The 14,716-nt window shown below is 38.4% G+C and overlaps 2 protein-coding genes across 3 annotated transcripts; both read right to left on the reverse strand.

Annotated features, from left to right (window-relative positions):
- Positions 1 to 472: 472 nt before the first annotated feature.
- On the reverse strand, positions 473 to 2,034 carry LOC149273543 (homeobox protein Hox-B2a-like). Its single transcript, XM_089506182.1, has 2 exons — positions 1,677 to 2,034; positions 473 to 1,158 (listed from the first exon to the last, which is right to left on the reverse strand). The coding sequence occupies exons 1-2, from the start codon at positions 2,032 to 2,034 to the stop codon at positions 473 to 475; spliced, it is 1,044 nt and encodes a 347-aa protein (XP_089362308.1).
- Positions 2,035 to 6,437: 4,403 nt separating this feature from the next.
- LOC149273544 (homeobox protein Hox-B3a-like) lies at positions 6,438 to 8,236 on the reverse strand. 2 transcript variants are annotated; one of them, XM_089506174.1, is made up of 3 exons: positions 7,817 to 8,236; position 7,616; positions 6,438 to 7,180 (listed from the first exon to the last, which is right to left on the reverse strand). In XM_089506174.1, the coding sequence occupies exons 1-3, from the start codon at positions 8,234 to 8,236 to the stop codon at positions 6,438 to 6,440; spliced, it is 1,164 nt and encodes a 387-aa protein (XP_089362300.1). The 2 variants fall into 2 exon arrangements, with proteins under 2 accessions (XP_089362300.1, XP_089362299.1); XM_089506173.1 differs by lacking the exon at position 7,616 and having other exon boundaries at positions 7,810 to 8,236.
- Positions 8,237 to 14,716: the final 6,480 nt, after the last annotated feature.

Here is a 14,716-nt window from a genome sequence, read left to right on the forward strand (position 1 = left end):
ATTCTTCTTTGTGTCTTTTTGTAAGTCCGGTTTAAGGAGGAGATAAAAAAGGCAACCTAATAATCATAATTAACTTTGATTTTTTTTTTATTAACATGATAAAATTAACACACACATTTTTATAAAGACGATTATTTAGTCTATGAAAATAATGTACAATAAATATCAAATCCCTAATAAAGACTTTAAATAATCTAGAACGAAAAAGTTCCTTCCTATGAAATCTAAATATTCATTTTAATTCCTGAGGCTTCACTAAAATAAATTACAAAATGATTCATTTGTCTAAACCAGAAATGGTTTCTAATTCCGAATCGAATTTTCAAATCGTGATTTCACATGATTAAGATACATATACTCTGTGATAACAACCAGCGACTGATTTACCGGATTCCTTAAATAAATATAAATTACATTTACACATATTTTTGTGCCTGTGATTAGATCCGTGTGCAATAAAAAGCAGCTTTCGTTAAAAATCTAGCTGCTGGAGATCTTTGCTACAAAGTGTGCTAGTGAGAAAGTCAATATCTTCTTCTGAAAAATGGACAGGACTATTGAGGGTTTCGTGCAAGCTTGGGATACCATCTGTAATGTGTAGGCAGGAGTCTGAAGAGAATAAAGTGAAGTCTGACAATAAGGAGTTGTCCTGTGTCTCTGAGAGGACATTGTCCATGCTACCCACCTCTATTCTGGGCTCAGTCTCACTGGTGGGCGTTTGGTATTTGGGGCTCCTTGCGGTCGAATCTTTGCTAGAAGTGTGCTGTTGGCTGGTGGTTATGCTGGCCAGTTTAGGGTTCTCAGATTGATGCTGGTCAGTATCCCTGAATGAGTCATTGCTGTCCATTCCTATCTGGTATGGTGGACTCTCGTCTCCATCATCGGTAGGGTCACCATCATCCAAGTTGGAGAAGCTCTGGTCTCCATCTAGTGAGTCTTTATGCTGAGTTTGTCTTTTGTGCTTCATTCTCCGGTTCTGGAACCAAACTTTGACTTGTCTTTCTGTCAGATCTAACAATGCAGCTATCTCCACCCTCCTGGGTCTGCACAGATATTTATTAAAGTGAAACTCTTTCTCCAGCTCAAGTAATTGGGTGTTGGTGTAAGCAGTCCGCAGCCTCCTTGAGCCCCCGCTAGTATCTTGAAGCCCGGGTGGCTCTGAAAATAGAGTCAGGTTATTAGATATTTAAACGTTGCCATTTGTCACATCGCAATATCAACCAAAGGCATTAACCATCATGCTGCCATTAATCCAGTAAAGGTTTGTTTTGTAATGCTTCGCTGCACCCCCCCCCCCACGCCACTCTGGTGGAGAAAGGGTTAAGGATTCTTCGCTACTAATTCTTGGGAACGAAAAATCTAATGCCGATCTTGTGGTTAGATCTGTACAGTACCACACTTCTTGTGCGTCTGCCAACCGTTTGTTGATACAATATAATCAATTAAATATATTCCTTCACAAAAATAACAAAACGAAGTGTCACCCATCTTAATTCCACATTACACAGTAGTTTGAAATGATACAGATCTGTGGCTGCAATTTATTGGAATGTCGCAAAATGAGACAGCCCAACATGCCCTTTATCTGTGAAAATACTGGATTATATGGCTAATTGTGGTAAGACTGGTAATTGAGGAATTACTTGTACAAATGACCCTCACCCCCATTTACAGACCTGCTGGAGAACCTCCTGTAGATTCGGGAGCTGGGACGGGTGGGGACCCCTGATTGCTCTTCTTAGCCGATTTTTTCTCTTTCATCCAAGGGAATTCGGTGGCCAAGTGGCAAGCCTGGAGCTGAGGCTGTTGGACCAGGCCATTATCAGACCGTTTTTGGCTCCTGGACCTCGGCTGGCTGCCGGATCCGGGATTCAGGCTGGGGATGGTTTGCTCAAAAGGAGGAGGAATTAATGTCGACTCCTTGATTGATGAAGTTTGAAATGTCTCCAGGACAGCAGGGAAGGACGTCAGGCACTCTGCTAGCGAAGGCTGGCTGTTTATGAATCCGATCTCCCTCTCAAATTCAAAATTCATGGCTTCCCTGGGCCAGCCTGGGGGTGGGAGAGCAAATATTAGGGTACCAATAATCCAGAGGCCCTATTATTGTATATTGCTGATAAATCAGGCGTACGGGGACCCTACCGTATTAAACCGGAGACTCGGTGACTTGCAGCCAATTCCTGGTCACATGACCAGGGCTGACCAATAGTACAGTAGGCCTGCTAAAAACAGAGAGCATTATTACTGCAAATTAATTCGTACTTATGTGTGGGGGGTTCCCAAAACAGGTCCCTGTTTCGTTTATTATTTGCTAATGCTGGTAGCCATGGAGGCAGAAGTGGAATTTGATGAACAGGTAAATACTTGGGTGTTGGGCAGGAATAACATCCATCCCTATTAAATGAAGCCCTCTACACAAACAGGATAGACCTCCTAACGGAGCAAACAAGCAGCATATGCGTAAGAAATTGGGATCTCAAATATGAAGTCTATAAGACTAACCTCTCTATGCCAATATTTCAGATATCTAACCCATTAACCCTTCAGTGCAATTTTCATGGCAAGTAAGAAGCGCTTTCCTCACCTCCAGAATAAATCCTAATGGAGAGGCTGGAGAGCTGTTGGGATTCCTAAACCGTTTTAAAAGAAAAGTGATCAATCTTTCGAGTGGAGAGTCACTGTCAGACAAGAATTTCGGCCTCCACTGCAACCGACATGGGAAAGAAACTCTGAAACCTACCAAGACAAACAAAAGACAATCTTACCCCAGCGAACTGGGGGAAAATAAGCAAGAAATGGACCTAAAATAAGCAGAGTGGGGCTGAGAATGTGGAGGCTTCTGGTCACAATGAGCAGTTTTCATCTGGAGCTGCTCATTTCTTTTGCTTGGTAACTTTTGTTGTTACAAAAATTCGTGTGGGTGGTGGGGGTATAATAGAGAGAGAAAGCCAGCCAAGCTCAGTAAGGATAAAAGTGGTGACAAATGAGGGTAACTGAGTCCGTGTAAGTTATTTTTACAGGAAAAATATTTTTATTTAGATTATTTTTTGTCATTTTATTTTCCTGGATCACAGTTAAAATCTTCTGGGATTCCTATTAATCTGATTTTTCCATAGAATATCACAGAAGCTGAGGTCTGTTATGTAGATCGTGAAGTCAGACGTTTATCCTGCAAGAGCTGCCAGTGGAAAAAACCCAGATTTTGGAGGGGAGGGGGGGTCTGCTTATTTTTTTGCCGTTTCTCAAATAAAGCTGGGAGGTAAGGATCTATTTAGGGATTTATTTTGTAATGCGAAATCCTTATCACTCCATGGGTTATATGTTAGACCGTACAAAATGTAGACACTGAATCGTATAAATATAATAAGCAGGCTTAATGTAAACGAATGGTTCCATGTATCTAGGATTTTACATTGATAATAGTATGTATTTACCGATAAATGCACGCATATATGTGGGATGGAATGTCTCAAAAGAGAAGGATTATATTAGGATGCATGGACATGTGTAAGCGTTGTCTATATATATATGGACAGATGTGTGTTATTTTTTCCCTTTATGTAAAATTCATATATGTTTTGAGTCCATGCCAGCAGAAATACGTCTATATATACAAATGCTGACTACATATTCTCAATTGTATGCATTGTTGATATACTGATCCGTACTTAGGGTTGTTAGGATACTATCGTTTTTATTCTACATTTCTGTAAAAAAATTGATATAATTAGATGCGTTTCTATATACATAAATTGTGTTAATTCAATGTTTATATTGTCAAATATTGCAACACCAGGACCCATAAGTGGCAGCATATTAAGAACATTCAGATTTCGAAATATACCTGTTTGTTTTATTCGTTTTAGTCGGCATTCTGGACTCGTTTTATTACGAAAAAGTAAACATCAACGTTTTTTCTCTTTTCGCCGATGGCGACCTTCAAGATTCGCCCACTCCACGACCCCACAAACATGGCCGCCTTCTATTGTACACACACACAGCTGCCTGAGATACTTAGTACTACTTTAGCTCCGGCACACACTGAAGGCTAGAAAGACGTGTGATATATCGAGAATCCGAACATGTGTCACTTCTCCCTATGTTCTCTTACTGGGATCACTAATACATATATTCAATTTATTGTATAAACAGCATAATGCGTGGAATAGCTCGAAATTACAATTGACACCGTTTTAATAAACTGTGAAGTCCACTGGCTGCGTTTTTATTTTCTTGTCAAGGGAGCAGTCTACATATGTATAAATATATATATATATATATATACACACATATATATACATACATATATGTCCTGATGAAAGTCTAATAAATAGACTGAAACGTTGATTAGAAAACTGCAGTTTCTTGAGTGATTATTTAAAGAAGTCCCTGGAGTGCCGGTAACTATTTTGGATGTTTTATATATATATATATATATATATATATATATATATATATATATATATAGCTGGCTTTATTGTATATGCTTACTGTAGAGACACTCTATAATGACTGATATAAATCTAGAGTCACAGATGTGTCCGGTGACCGTGTCTTAAATTCTGTACGTCATAATTTTAAGATAAAACAAGATGGAAGTCTTTAATCATCATGTCTTCTCCCCTGTTATATTCTTTGTCTGCACTTTGTCAACTCTAAACCCCAAGTATACACTTCTTTTGTGTTTAGATTTTTTTAATTAATTATTATTTTATGATCCCACCTCTAAACACCAAGTACAAGCCTCCTTTATTTTAGATTTTTTTAATAACCTCCCTGTTGTTTTTTCCCTTTAAATCATTCCCAATTTTTTTTTTAAATGTCTTGCTTTAGAGATTTTCCCATATTCCCTCTCCCTCCCTCCCTCCCTATTCTTGTATTTACAGTCCCAAGCCTTCAATCCTTTGTCTGTTTCTTTATATATTTGTTGAATACTCAGAAAGGGTTTACCTTGATACAAAACTAGATCAAGTTTCTCTACCCCTTTCCATACTTCCTTCCATCGAATATATCCATAGGGGCAACTAATAATTAAGAGTAAATATTGACATTCCTGAGTCCCAAGCACATACAATTTTAAACTTGCTGGTGTGGATTGGTGTTAACAGTGTCCTCCAAAGCTCTAGGAATGGAACCAACTAGAAAAATCACATTTTATAACAGAAAGTTTATTCCAGATTTCAACAGACATTTTTTTTTGCAAAGAAATATGACCTACAAAGAACAAAGAGATGGTGGGGGTGGGGGTCCCGAAGATACTGTGCAGCCTGTCTATCAGAGGCAAGACAGTAACATTTGGATTGTTCGTCTCATGCCTCCTGTGTCACTAATAACGTTATCCAGAAGTACAAGTAAACAGAAACTAACATATCTCTAAATTACTAGAATTAAATAGGATTTCTTTACAATGACATGGGAAAACACAACTTTTAGAACATGTAAATACTCAAATGGGGTACACTTTCCTTCTTAAGTCTTATAAATACGTTAATATGCTGGATAAATAATACAAAACAAAAAGTTAGAAAAGGAAAAAATATTTCAATCGGCTTTATAAGCAGCAATTCTAGAGGTCTGTTCCCAAGATCACACAAGCCTGATAGTCTCCAGGTTTGAGCAAGCTGTGTCTCCAAGCTGTTCTCACATAGTTCATGTAAACTAAGTGCAATCGAGATGTCCACACAGAGATAGCTTAGCAAACACTGATATAATTCACTGTGCTTGGATTGGTGGGCAGACATCTCCTTTATAATATACCCTGTATTCACGTTAAGACAAGATAATGATTATTCTAGTCCTTTCTTTAGGGGACTGGAAGAATTGTACTTTTGGAAATTCACACTTCTTTCACACAGAGGTGACACACCAAGCAATTATCTAGATAGTGAAACTACCTTTGATCTTAAGGCCTAGATTCCTACCACTACGAATGCAACAATTGTAATTTGATCGTAATTTACAGAATATTTCAAATTCAATAAACAATACTTATCACCCGTGTTTGTGCATAATATTCTATATTTACCTACAAGGAAAATATTGAAACTGAGATTTAGGGAATTCATCTCCAAATCTATAGTTGACTTTTTTTGGATTTGGGTTAATAATTTATCATAGTACCTTTCCCATTTGGGACGTCTGAATAGTACATAAGAAGATAATAAAAGTCAATATTTTGCACATATATTGTTAGGCTGTTTGGAATAATAAAGTGGTGTTCTCCAACCTAAAAACACTCAGGCTTCAGAAGCACTTACATTGATTGAATGATGCATTCAAATTACTGTGCAACATAAATATTGTAATAATCTTGTTCATGAAACTAAATAAAAATGTAATAAATAAAATATCCCATCAACACAAATGCTTCGTTTTGCTCTTGGCGGTGCCTGATCTCAGCGCCCTCTGCAGTCTGAATGGGGGACTTTATCACTAAATCACAAATGGGTCAGTTTGGGGGCTTCCTGGATCCTTCCCTGATGATGCGTGGAGAGCTCTGTGTAGGTAGGGAGCGGGTCACAAGGTGCATGATGCTGGCTGCTTGGCATGGAAGGTGCTCCATTGTAGTCCATATTGGTTGGCTGGTGTGCAAGGTGATTAAGACCATAGAGAGGGGGGGCTTGTGTTGGCACAGAATCCACATAATTGCCCCCTACATACACTGGACTCCCTTGCATATTGGGAGACATATAGTTGCCCCCATTCCCTTGTAAGCCATGATGATCATACTCAGCAGCTGTGTTTCCATATTTCTGTTGAGAAGGGCAACCTTTTCCAGGGGTCTGGTAGTAGGCATTCTGGTGTGACTTGTTAAAGGGAGGTGGGGAATGTGCCTCATAGTTAGCAGTCATTGAATGCATAGATCCCATAAACCCTGCAGAAGATTGTATGCTCAGGGGTGGAGTGCTGGTTGGTGAGGGTCCTCCAGAAGATGACGACATGCCCTTTACCTTTTGATCTTTTTTGTACTTCATTCTGCGGTTCTGAAACCAAATCTTGATTTGCCTTTCACTCAGGTTAAGTAAATTGGCCATTTCCACCCTTCTTGGCCGGCACAGATAGCGGTTAAAGTGAAATTCCTTCTCCAGCTCCACTAGCTGAGCACTGGTGTAGGCAGTGCGGGCTCTCTTGGAGGCTGAAGAACCCGGGGGGCTCCTGTCACCACTGCAACTCTCCGCCGCTTCAAATGAAATAAACCATAATTACTACACTCAGAAATTGAAAGCATTATTTGTTAATACATTCTCAAACATGCGCCCAGACCTGGCCTTCTACAGATTAGTCTGCACTTCATAAGCCTGGCATTTATTAAGAGCTCTTGATCCATAACTGCCCCATATTTTATCGTCATATTTTATTTTTATGATTTTTGTAAATGTATAATTTAATTCGTACTGTTATGATTTTACCATTGAAATAATAATAATAGTAATAATAATAATAATAATTACCTACTCGTTGTAATAAAGGGTTGTGGTTTAAATTCCTTGTCAACACAGTAATAATACATGTAATGATACATGAAAGTATCAGAAGGCCATGGATATTTGGTAATAACAATTAGTAATACTCAGCACATATCCATATTTGTTATCGCATTGAATGCACAAGACACTCTTCATTACATCCTATGACAAATAATATCTGGATAATTTAAATTTTATTAGGGGCTTGCCCCCTCCCCATAAAATGCCAATTTAACCCATTACGTCCTAGTATGTCTCTCCCTGCCTTTTCACGTAATTCATTGTTGCATTTGCATGGAAGAGGTTAAGGGCAGGGAGACTGGACTTGTGGGAGATCAATTACCTGGAACTGGGGGGCTGTTTTTTTGCTTGGAGTTTTGTCTAGATTCTTTCATCCAAGGGAAGATCTGTTTGGTGGCTGGACTGGAGTTCGACTGGGGTTTTGTGGGGGAGGACTTGCTGGCCCCAGGCAGGACACTACCGTTGTTGTTACCGGCAGCCGTGGGGTTTTCCGGTGGGGATAAGGAGGTGGGCTGGTGGTGCTCAGTTGACAAACTTGGACGCATACAACTCCCATTTAGGTTTTTAGGTTTGGCCACCGGGCCACCGTGTCCTAGTGACTGCAGGGAGCAGGACGATCGTTGGAAGTCATTATCGATGTGAGAGGAACTTGCAAATGATTGCTGGGGGCCCTCATAACCCAAAGACCCCGCCTGGTACGGGTACCCTCCAAACAGCGTGGGATTGTCATAATAGGACGCTTTCTGCATCTCCCGGCTCCCAAAAACGTACTGTCACCGAGCTGGAGGGTGTCCCCACCCGTACAGAATAACATTGGCACCCCGCAGTCTGCTGGCACCGGGACCCTCTGTGCCGCTTGGAAGAAGACCTTAAGAGAACAGAATCGCAGCACAGTCAGAAGCAACTAATGTCTAACGTTAACTTTAAAATAGGCAGTGTTTCACTAAATTAACTTCTGTATTTACTAAACAAGCAAAAAATTGTATTTTTCTTATTACAATATAATGCATAGTTTTTTACACGTGAAACATTTACAATCACCAAAGAAGAATATATATATATATATATATATATATATATATATATATATATATATATATATATATATATATATATATTGTGCATGTTTGTTCATCTGATACTGTCCTAGTGGGACTAAACATTTTTTATCGGAACTCAACATCCTAAAAGAATAATAAAACATAATAAAGGTGAATTTTTTCTGTAGTTGCTTTGGTTTTTCTTAATTAGAAATCTTCTTAAACCGGAAAAACTGGCGTTTCAGCTCCTGCCTGGAGCGTTCAGCATTTGCCCAAGAATTCAGCATAATAGGTGCTGTCCTGAGCCCAGAGCCATGATGTATGAGGGTCAATCCAACAGCCGGGATCTTATACAGCTTCACAATTCCTTTTCTTCTTCAGAATGAGAAATCACAAATGAATTTATCTTTGTATACTCCACTACACTGGCTTCATCCTCCTCTAAGCTCTCGTTTTATCTATTTTGTTTTTTATTTTATTTCACTAGTTACACGTTTTAAATAAAATAAGTTTACATTTAAAATATATTTTACTTTTTAAAATATAAGCATAGTATTTGCCTGTCCATTATTATATGTATTCTATATCATTTTTGGAAACTAAAGCGAATTTTTCCCTTTCCATAAAAAATCAGGGATGTTTTGTATTAAAATACTGATGGGTTTTATATCCCAGCAAGTGGGTTGTATAAAATTGAGAGGAGATGTTAGTGTTTAACAATTCGATACATTATTACAATTTTTGTTTCATTTTTTTGCGTGAAGAGTTCAATAACATTTAAAACATAGGATAAGTTATTTAAAGAGAGACAGAGAGGAGAGAGGCAGACCCTCTGAACAGCTTTTGTATCTCATCTCTCAACACGTCACAAATGTCGCTCATTTATCTCTGTCCAAATCCTAATTATTTACTCCAAGGAATTGTTAAAAAAAAAAATTCTATCTGAATAATAAATATTAAATGATATGCTGTTCCAATTAGTTTCAGCTGGCCGTAATATATTTCATATTTTAGAACACATTTGTAGGGAAAGTAGCAAAATTATATTTTACACTGCCGTACAATTAAATGTATTGACATATATGTATTTTTTTTAAAAAAAAATAGAAAAAAACCCAAATAAAAATAAAACAAAAAATGTCCATACTTCGGCGGTGTTAAACGATTAATGATAAATCTGTATTTGCAGTAAGTGAAATGGCGTCTGAAGGCTCGGTATTGTTGTAATGTGAATTATAGAACCCTGCTGGGATGGAAAGAAAACGAAAAAAAACCCAAAACACATATAATAATAGGCACAAATACATTTCCTAAACGTATAGATTTATCCAGGCTGCAGACAATAGCGACTGGAGAGCGCACCTGGATGAGAAGCTGACTGCTAGAATGTGCGTGAAATTACGAAGCTTCTGTTATTTTTTTGCGATCATTCATATGAATAGTTTACAGCAAATAGACGTATAATGAGGAAGAAAGAAGGAAAGTGTGTGAGTGGAGGGGAGCTTAAGGCTGGTGTGAACTCTTCTTGAACCGAGATTCCAGTCATATGGTCATAAATCACTGGGACACAGACTCCGCCATTCAAGTGATAGACTATTTGGGTCCAGCTTACCTTAGCAGACTCTGACGAGCAAACCCCAGGCAGACATCATCATATCTCTCCACTTCGGGCGCAATCAATAGGCAGCGAGTCCTCCTGGCAGCTTGCTGAGGAGCATGAGGACCCGGGCAGGAGCCCAGGAGGGAGAGGCTCCGGTGGCAGACAGAGCTGGGAGAGGATCCGAGCTAATCTCAGGGCTTTGAATGGCCAAGCCGAGCTTCAAGGCTGCCCCTCTACACCGCCCTACTCCCTACTAACAATGGCCTCGGATTCCTAGCGCACGAACGGCCGCAAAAAGCATCGCAATCCCGCTCCGCAGCGGCACTTTCCAAGCAAATGCGGGTAGATAATTACTAAAAATCACCATTTGTGTTTACACCACAAGACAGCGGCCGTTATTGCTCTAAACACAGCGTCACCACTGAGGGATTATGCTAATTACAGACGTGGACAGAGGCCTAGTCTTGGAAGTAGCTGAGCACTCTCTCCCCACTGCTCATTAGGTGCCAGTGTATGCTAATGGGCGCCGTGCACTCACCTCCACTCACTGTCACATTCCGTCTATTTGATCCAGGGAGTCTAGTTGTTTTCCCAGTATTTGCTTAATGCGTAACCCTTTTGATTCCGCCTTGGCATGCATTAGATTTCAATGTAATATATAGTCATAAAAGAATGTTATCCCACCCTACTTAAAATTCGCTCCATTTACAATCCAGAAATTAACCGGGTCTGTTTCTTAAGTACATAAATCATTTTCTAATTAATCTCTATGTTGTCCTCTGTCAGAAACGGTTTGATTCCTTTTCCTCTCCAGTCGCAGGTTACTACAGTTTTGTAAATTGTTGATATTTTGCTAGGGAGAAGTAGAGCACAGGAAGGCAAGTGTGTGTGGGGGGTCATTTTAGATCAACGAGAAAAGCACAATCCCACTATCAATAATGCATACATTTTATCTTTTTAATAATTATTATTTTTTTAGTTCTCCAGACCTCTGTGATTACATGGTGCATGTCAAACGCCTGGTAAGGGGACCTGTAAAAGGAGCAGGAGGAGCTATGTACTCTGCAGGATTTCCCTGGTAACTCAGTGCGTGGAATGGAAGATTTATGGCTCTGTCAGAGGGATAAACTGCAACCCTTTCACTGCCGGATAACAATACGACAAGCTTAAATGGCAGAAATTTGGTGAACCTTTTATCTGCCATGCAGGAGAGCAAAGCAATGTGTTGCTCAACTATCAGGCAGTCAGTGGGTTAAAACCTCTTTTGTTTGTGTTCGAAGGGGGCGGGGCTTAACAAGTCTGGAAGGCACGACCAAAACCTGTCATATTTGTTGTTATTGGTCTCGCATTCCTTTGGATTACTGAAAAGCAAAATAATAGCATCTAGCTTTTCATACAGCTTGTTAGATGGGAATCCACGGACAGCTTCCGGTTATAAAAATGAAAGCACTGTACTGTTCAATAATTGCTCAAGTTATGGGCGTATTTAAATATTTATATTCATTTAATAACTGACAAGGGGAGTTGAAAAAAGACAGATCACAATTTATTGTTTGGGTCAATCATTTATGGTATATTTATCATTTCCCCCACTACCATGGGCATTAAAGGGTCTAGTAGTGAAATCATGTTGTATGTGTGTATTATAGTATGTGTTTTTACTGTATACCTGGTGCACACTATAAATGCACCTCACTTTATCCCTACTATATGTACATACCTCTCAGACACACCTCTCTCTCTAGTGACATAACTATTATTAAAATATGTATGTGGATGCCTCTGTATCGTGTAATACTAATGCCAGAAGGATCAACACAGAGGAATAGGACAATAACCTACTGGTCTATCTATTTTGCCCATTTCAGATGCACTATTAATATGTGCTGTCCACTCATTATCATACATATGATCCCAGGCGGGCAGATATTTGAAAATACTCTGTAGAAGACCATATCGGTAGCTGTGTTATGATCTAAATAAAAACACATGCATATACAGCCTGTATCCCCTGTATTACATAAATTACCCTAGATATGAGTTATTCTGTTATTCAATCTATAATTTATGTTTCTCTGCTCTGTAATTAACCCATATGTTATTTATATTATGTATATGAGATGGCATATTGCACTGCTCTACATCTGTTTCCTCATTCACTATTCACTACTATGTTTTAGGTGTGTTTTGTACATTTGCCATTTGTGAATAATGTATGTTTATCATTTCATGATACAAATCCTATACATATGTGTCTATACCAATCCTACAGATATGTGCTTCATAATGGTCATTAGTTTGTACACATATTTTACAGTATATCGTACAGATGTTACTTACTATGTACATATATGCTATAAAATGTTGCTGTGTGATGCAGTGGGCACTATATTGCCCTCCTGTATCACGAGCAGATATGATATTAGGGCAGGCATGGAAACATATTAACAGAAATGTACAAAGAACAAATGGTCATCCTCTGAAACTGGAAAAAGATTTAATAGACTATAAAGGAGGGGATTTACAGCAAGGGCAATCAATGTATGGAATTCACTGCCAAAAGTAGTGGTGCCATCAAATACAATCCATACTTTGAAAAATAGGGTTTTTTTTAGAAATGCAGACTATACAGGGCTATAAATGATAGAACAGCCATTAATACTTAGAGCTTCTTAATTCAAGGAGAAATTTGATTGCCTTTTTGGAGTTAGAAACAGCTTAATTATTATTTTTGCCTTCTTTTGGATTAAAAGCAGAAGGGTTGATAGAAAGGTGGACGTTACTATGTTACTATGTATATGTTATACTACTTATTTGAGTGTCCTCTGTGTAATGTTCTCTTAAACTTAAACTTGTACTGTACTATGAAACATTGGGATGTCACTTTGTTCTACACATTGTACAGTAATGTTACTATATTCCTACCATGTATCTGAGATCATACAATTTATTTCAGAAGCATTCAGAGAAGAAAATAATCACATTAATTGACTCAAGATACCTATAGCATAGAGGCCTCACACTCTTCTAATTAGTAAAGTATTAGTAAATTATGCCCAATACTTAACAGTAAAATAGTCCTTACTGACAACAATGGCCTTAGGTGTGTACTCTACAATGAGTCCTAAAACAGCTGTGCCGGGAGTGTCACTGACACATAATAACAAGATTGCAAGCCTATGATCAATAATGATCAATCTGCCTTCTCTACTTTAGTATAAACATTGTGTCTGCAAGTGGTTACAATATACCAAAATAAAATATTCCAAATACAAAATATCAGATACTTACCAAAGTCTTGTCCAGTTAATATCAGATTGTGGGAATGAGTTGGAGGTTTTGTCTGTGGAATTAAGGTGACAAATGTTATATAGGCATTAACATACATTTTTAGACAATCTTCAGGAAAATAATAAAAAAAACCACTATGTAGTAAAAATATATTGACCCCCTGCCCTGCATCGACCACTACTTAACCTTATGGTCTACAACCATAACAACTCTCAGTCACCCCAGGGCTGGCTAAGCATGATGTGCTTGTGTGTAAGGGAAATACAGTTATTATTATTTTATTCGCAGTATGCTCGTATTAACCTAATATATTTTGAGCTGTGCTATAATAAAGCCTATATATACACCAACCACTCCATTGTATGAGACGATGGGGTGGACATTGAGGTGAAGATGTGGACCAAACTTAAAACCGGTAACCAAAATAAACATTCTCCAGGTTGGTTTGAAATGCAAGTGTTTAATGGAATGTATCGCTTAATAACCATAACCACCTTACATGTTCACAATTCACAATTAAACCAGCACACTGATTAAATAGATAATAATAATAATAATAATAATAAATACAATGATATATAAGCTTGCTGGAGACACGTGGTTTCTGCAGGGCTTAGTGTTAGATCAGTGAAATATATCGAGTCTCACATATAAATCCCCTTTCAATGTCTGAGTTACTGCTCTTTAAGTGTTATTAGCACATTTTCCCCGTGTAAAACCGTCACAAATCACTATGACTTTCCCGAGTGTGAAGCTTCTGGTCATATATACTTCATCACACGCGGCTTTGGCACAATTCCACAGAACATGGAACCGGGTCACTTAATTAGCAGTTTTTCGCTAGATTAAAGATAAATTAAGGATGCGATCCCAAAATCTATACATTATAGCCATATCAAAGATCAGCGGGACAACGGAATTACCCGCGTAAATCTCATAATTTTAAGTAAGTACCTGGAGTTACTGAACCCTTCAGCATTAGTGCTGTAAAACAACCAGTAGACGCAAAATTTGTATTATTTTGATGAATGACTTTTGCTATGTATTTTAATTTGAAAAAAAAGGAAACTCACCAAGAGGTTAAATGACTTCTAGCATAAATATTTTGGCCCTCTACTTGAATGCAGGACTTCCCCCAGGATTCCATCAGAGGTCATCTCTTCTCTAAAATCATTCCTAGCGACCTGAGGTAACTGACACTCGGACACATCTATCACATCTGTTCTGGTCAGTTTTTTTGAAGAGCATCTTGGGACGGTCGAGAACCCTGAAAAGGGTCACATCTGACTCTTTCCCTG

Source organism: Sceloporus occidentalis, unplaced genomic scaffold, assembly GCF_023333645.1.
Source record: "Sceloporus occidentalis isolate IW3139 unplaced genomic scaffold, rSceOcc1.0.p SCAF_368, whole genome shotgun sequence".
In the NCBI taxonomy this organism is placed as follows: Eukaryota; Metazoa; Chordata; class Lepidosauria; order Squamata; family Phrynosomatidae; genus Sceloporus; species Sceloporus occidentalis.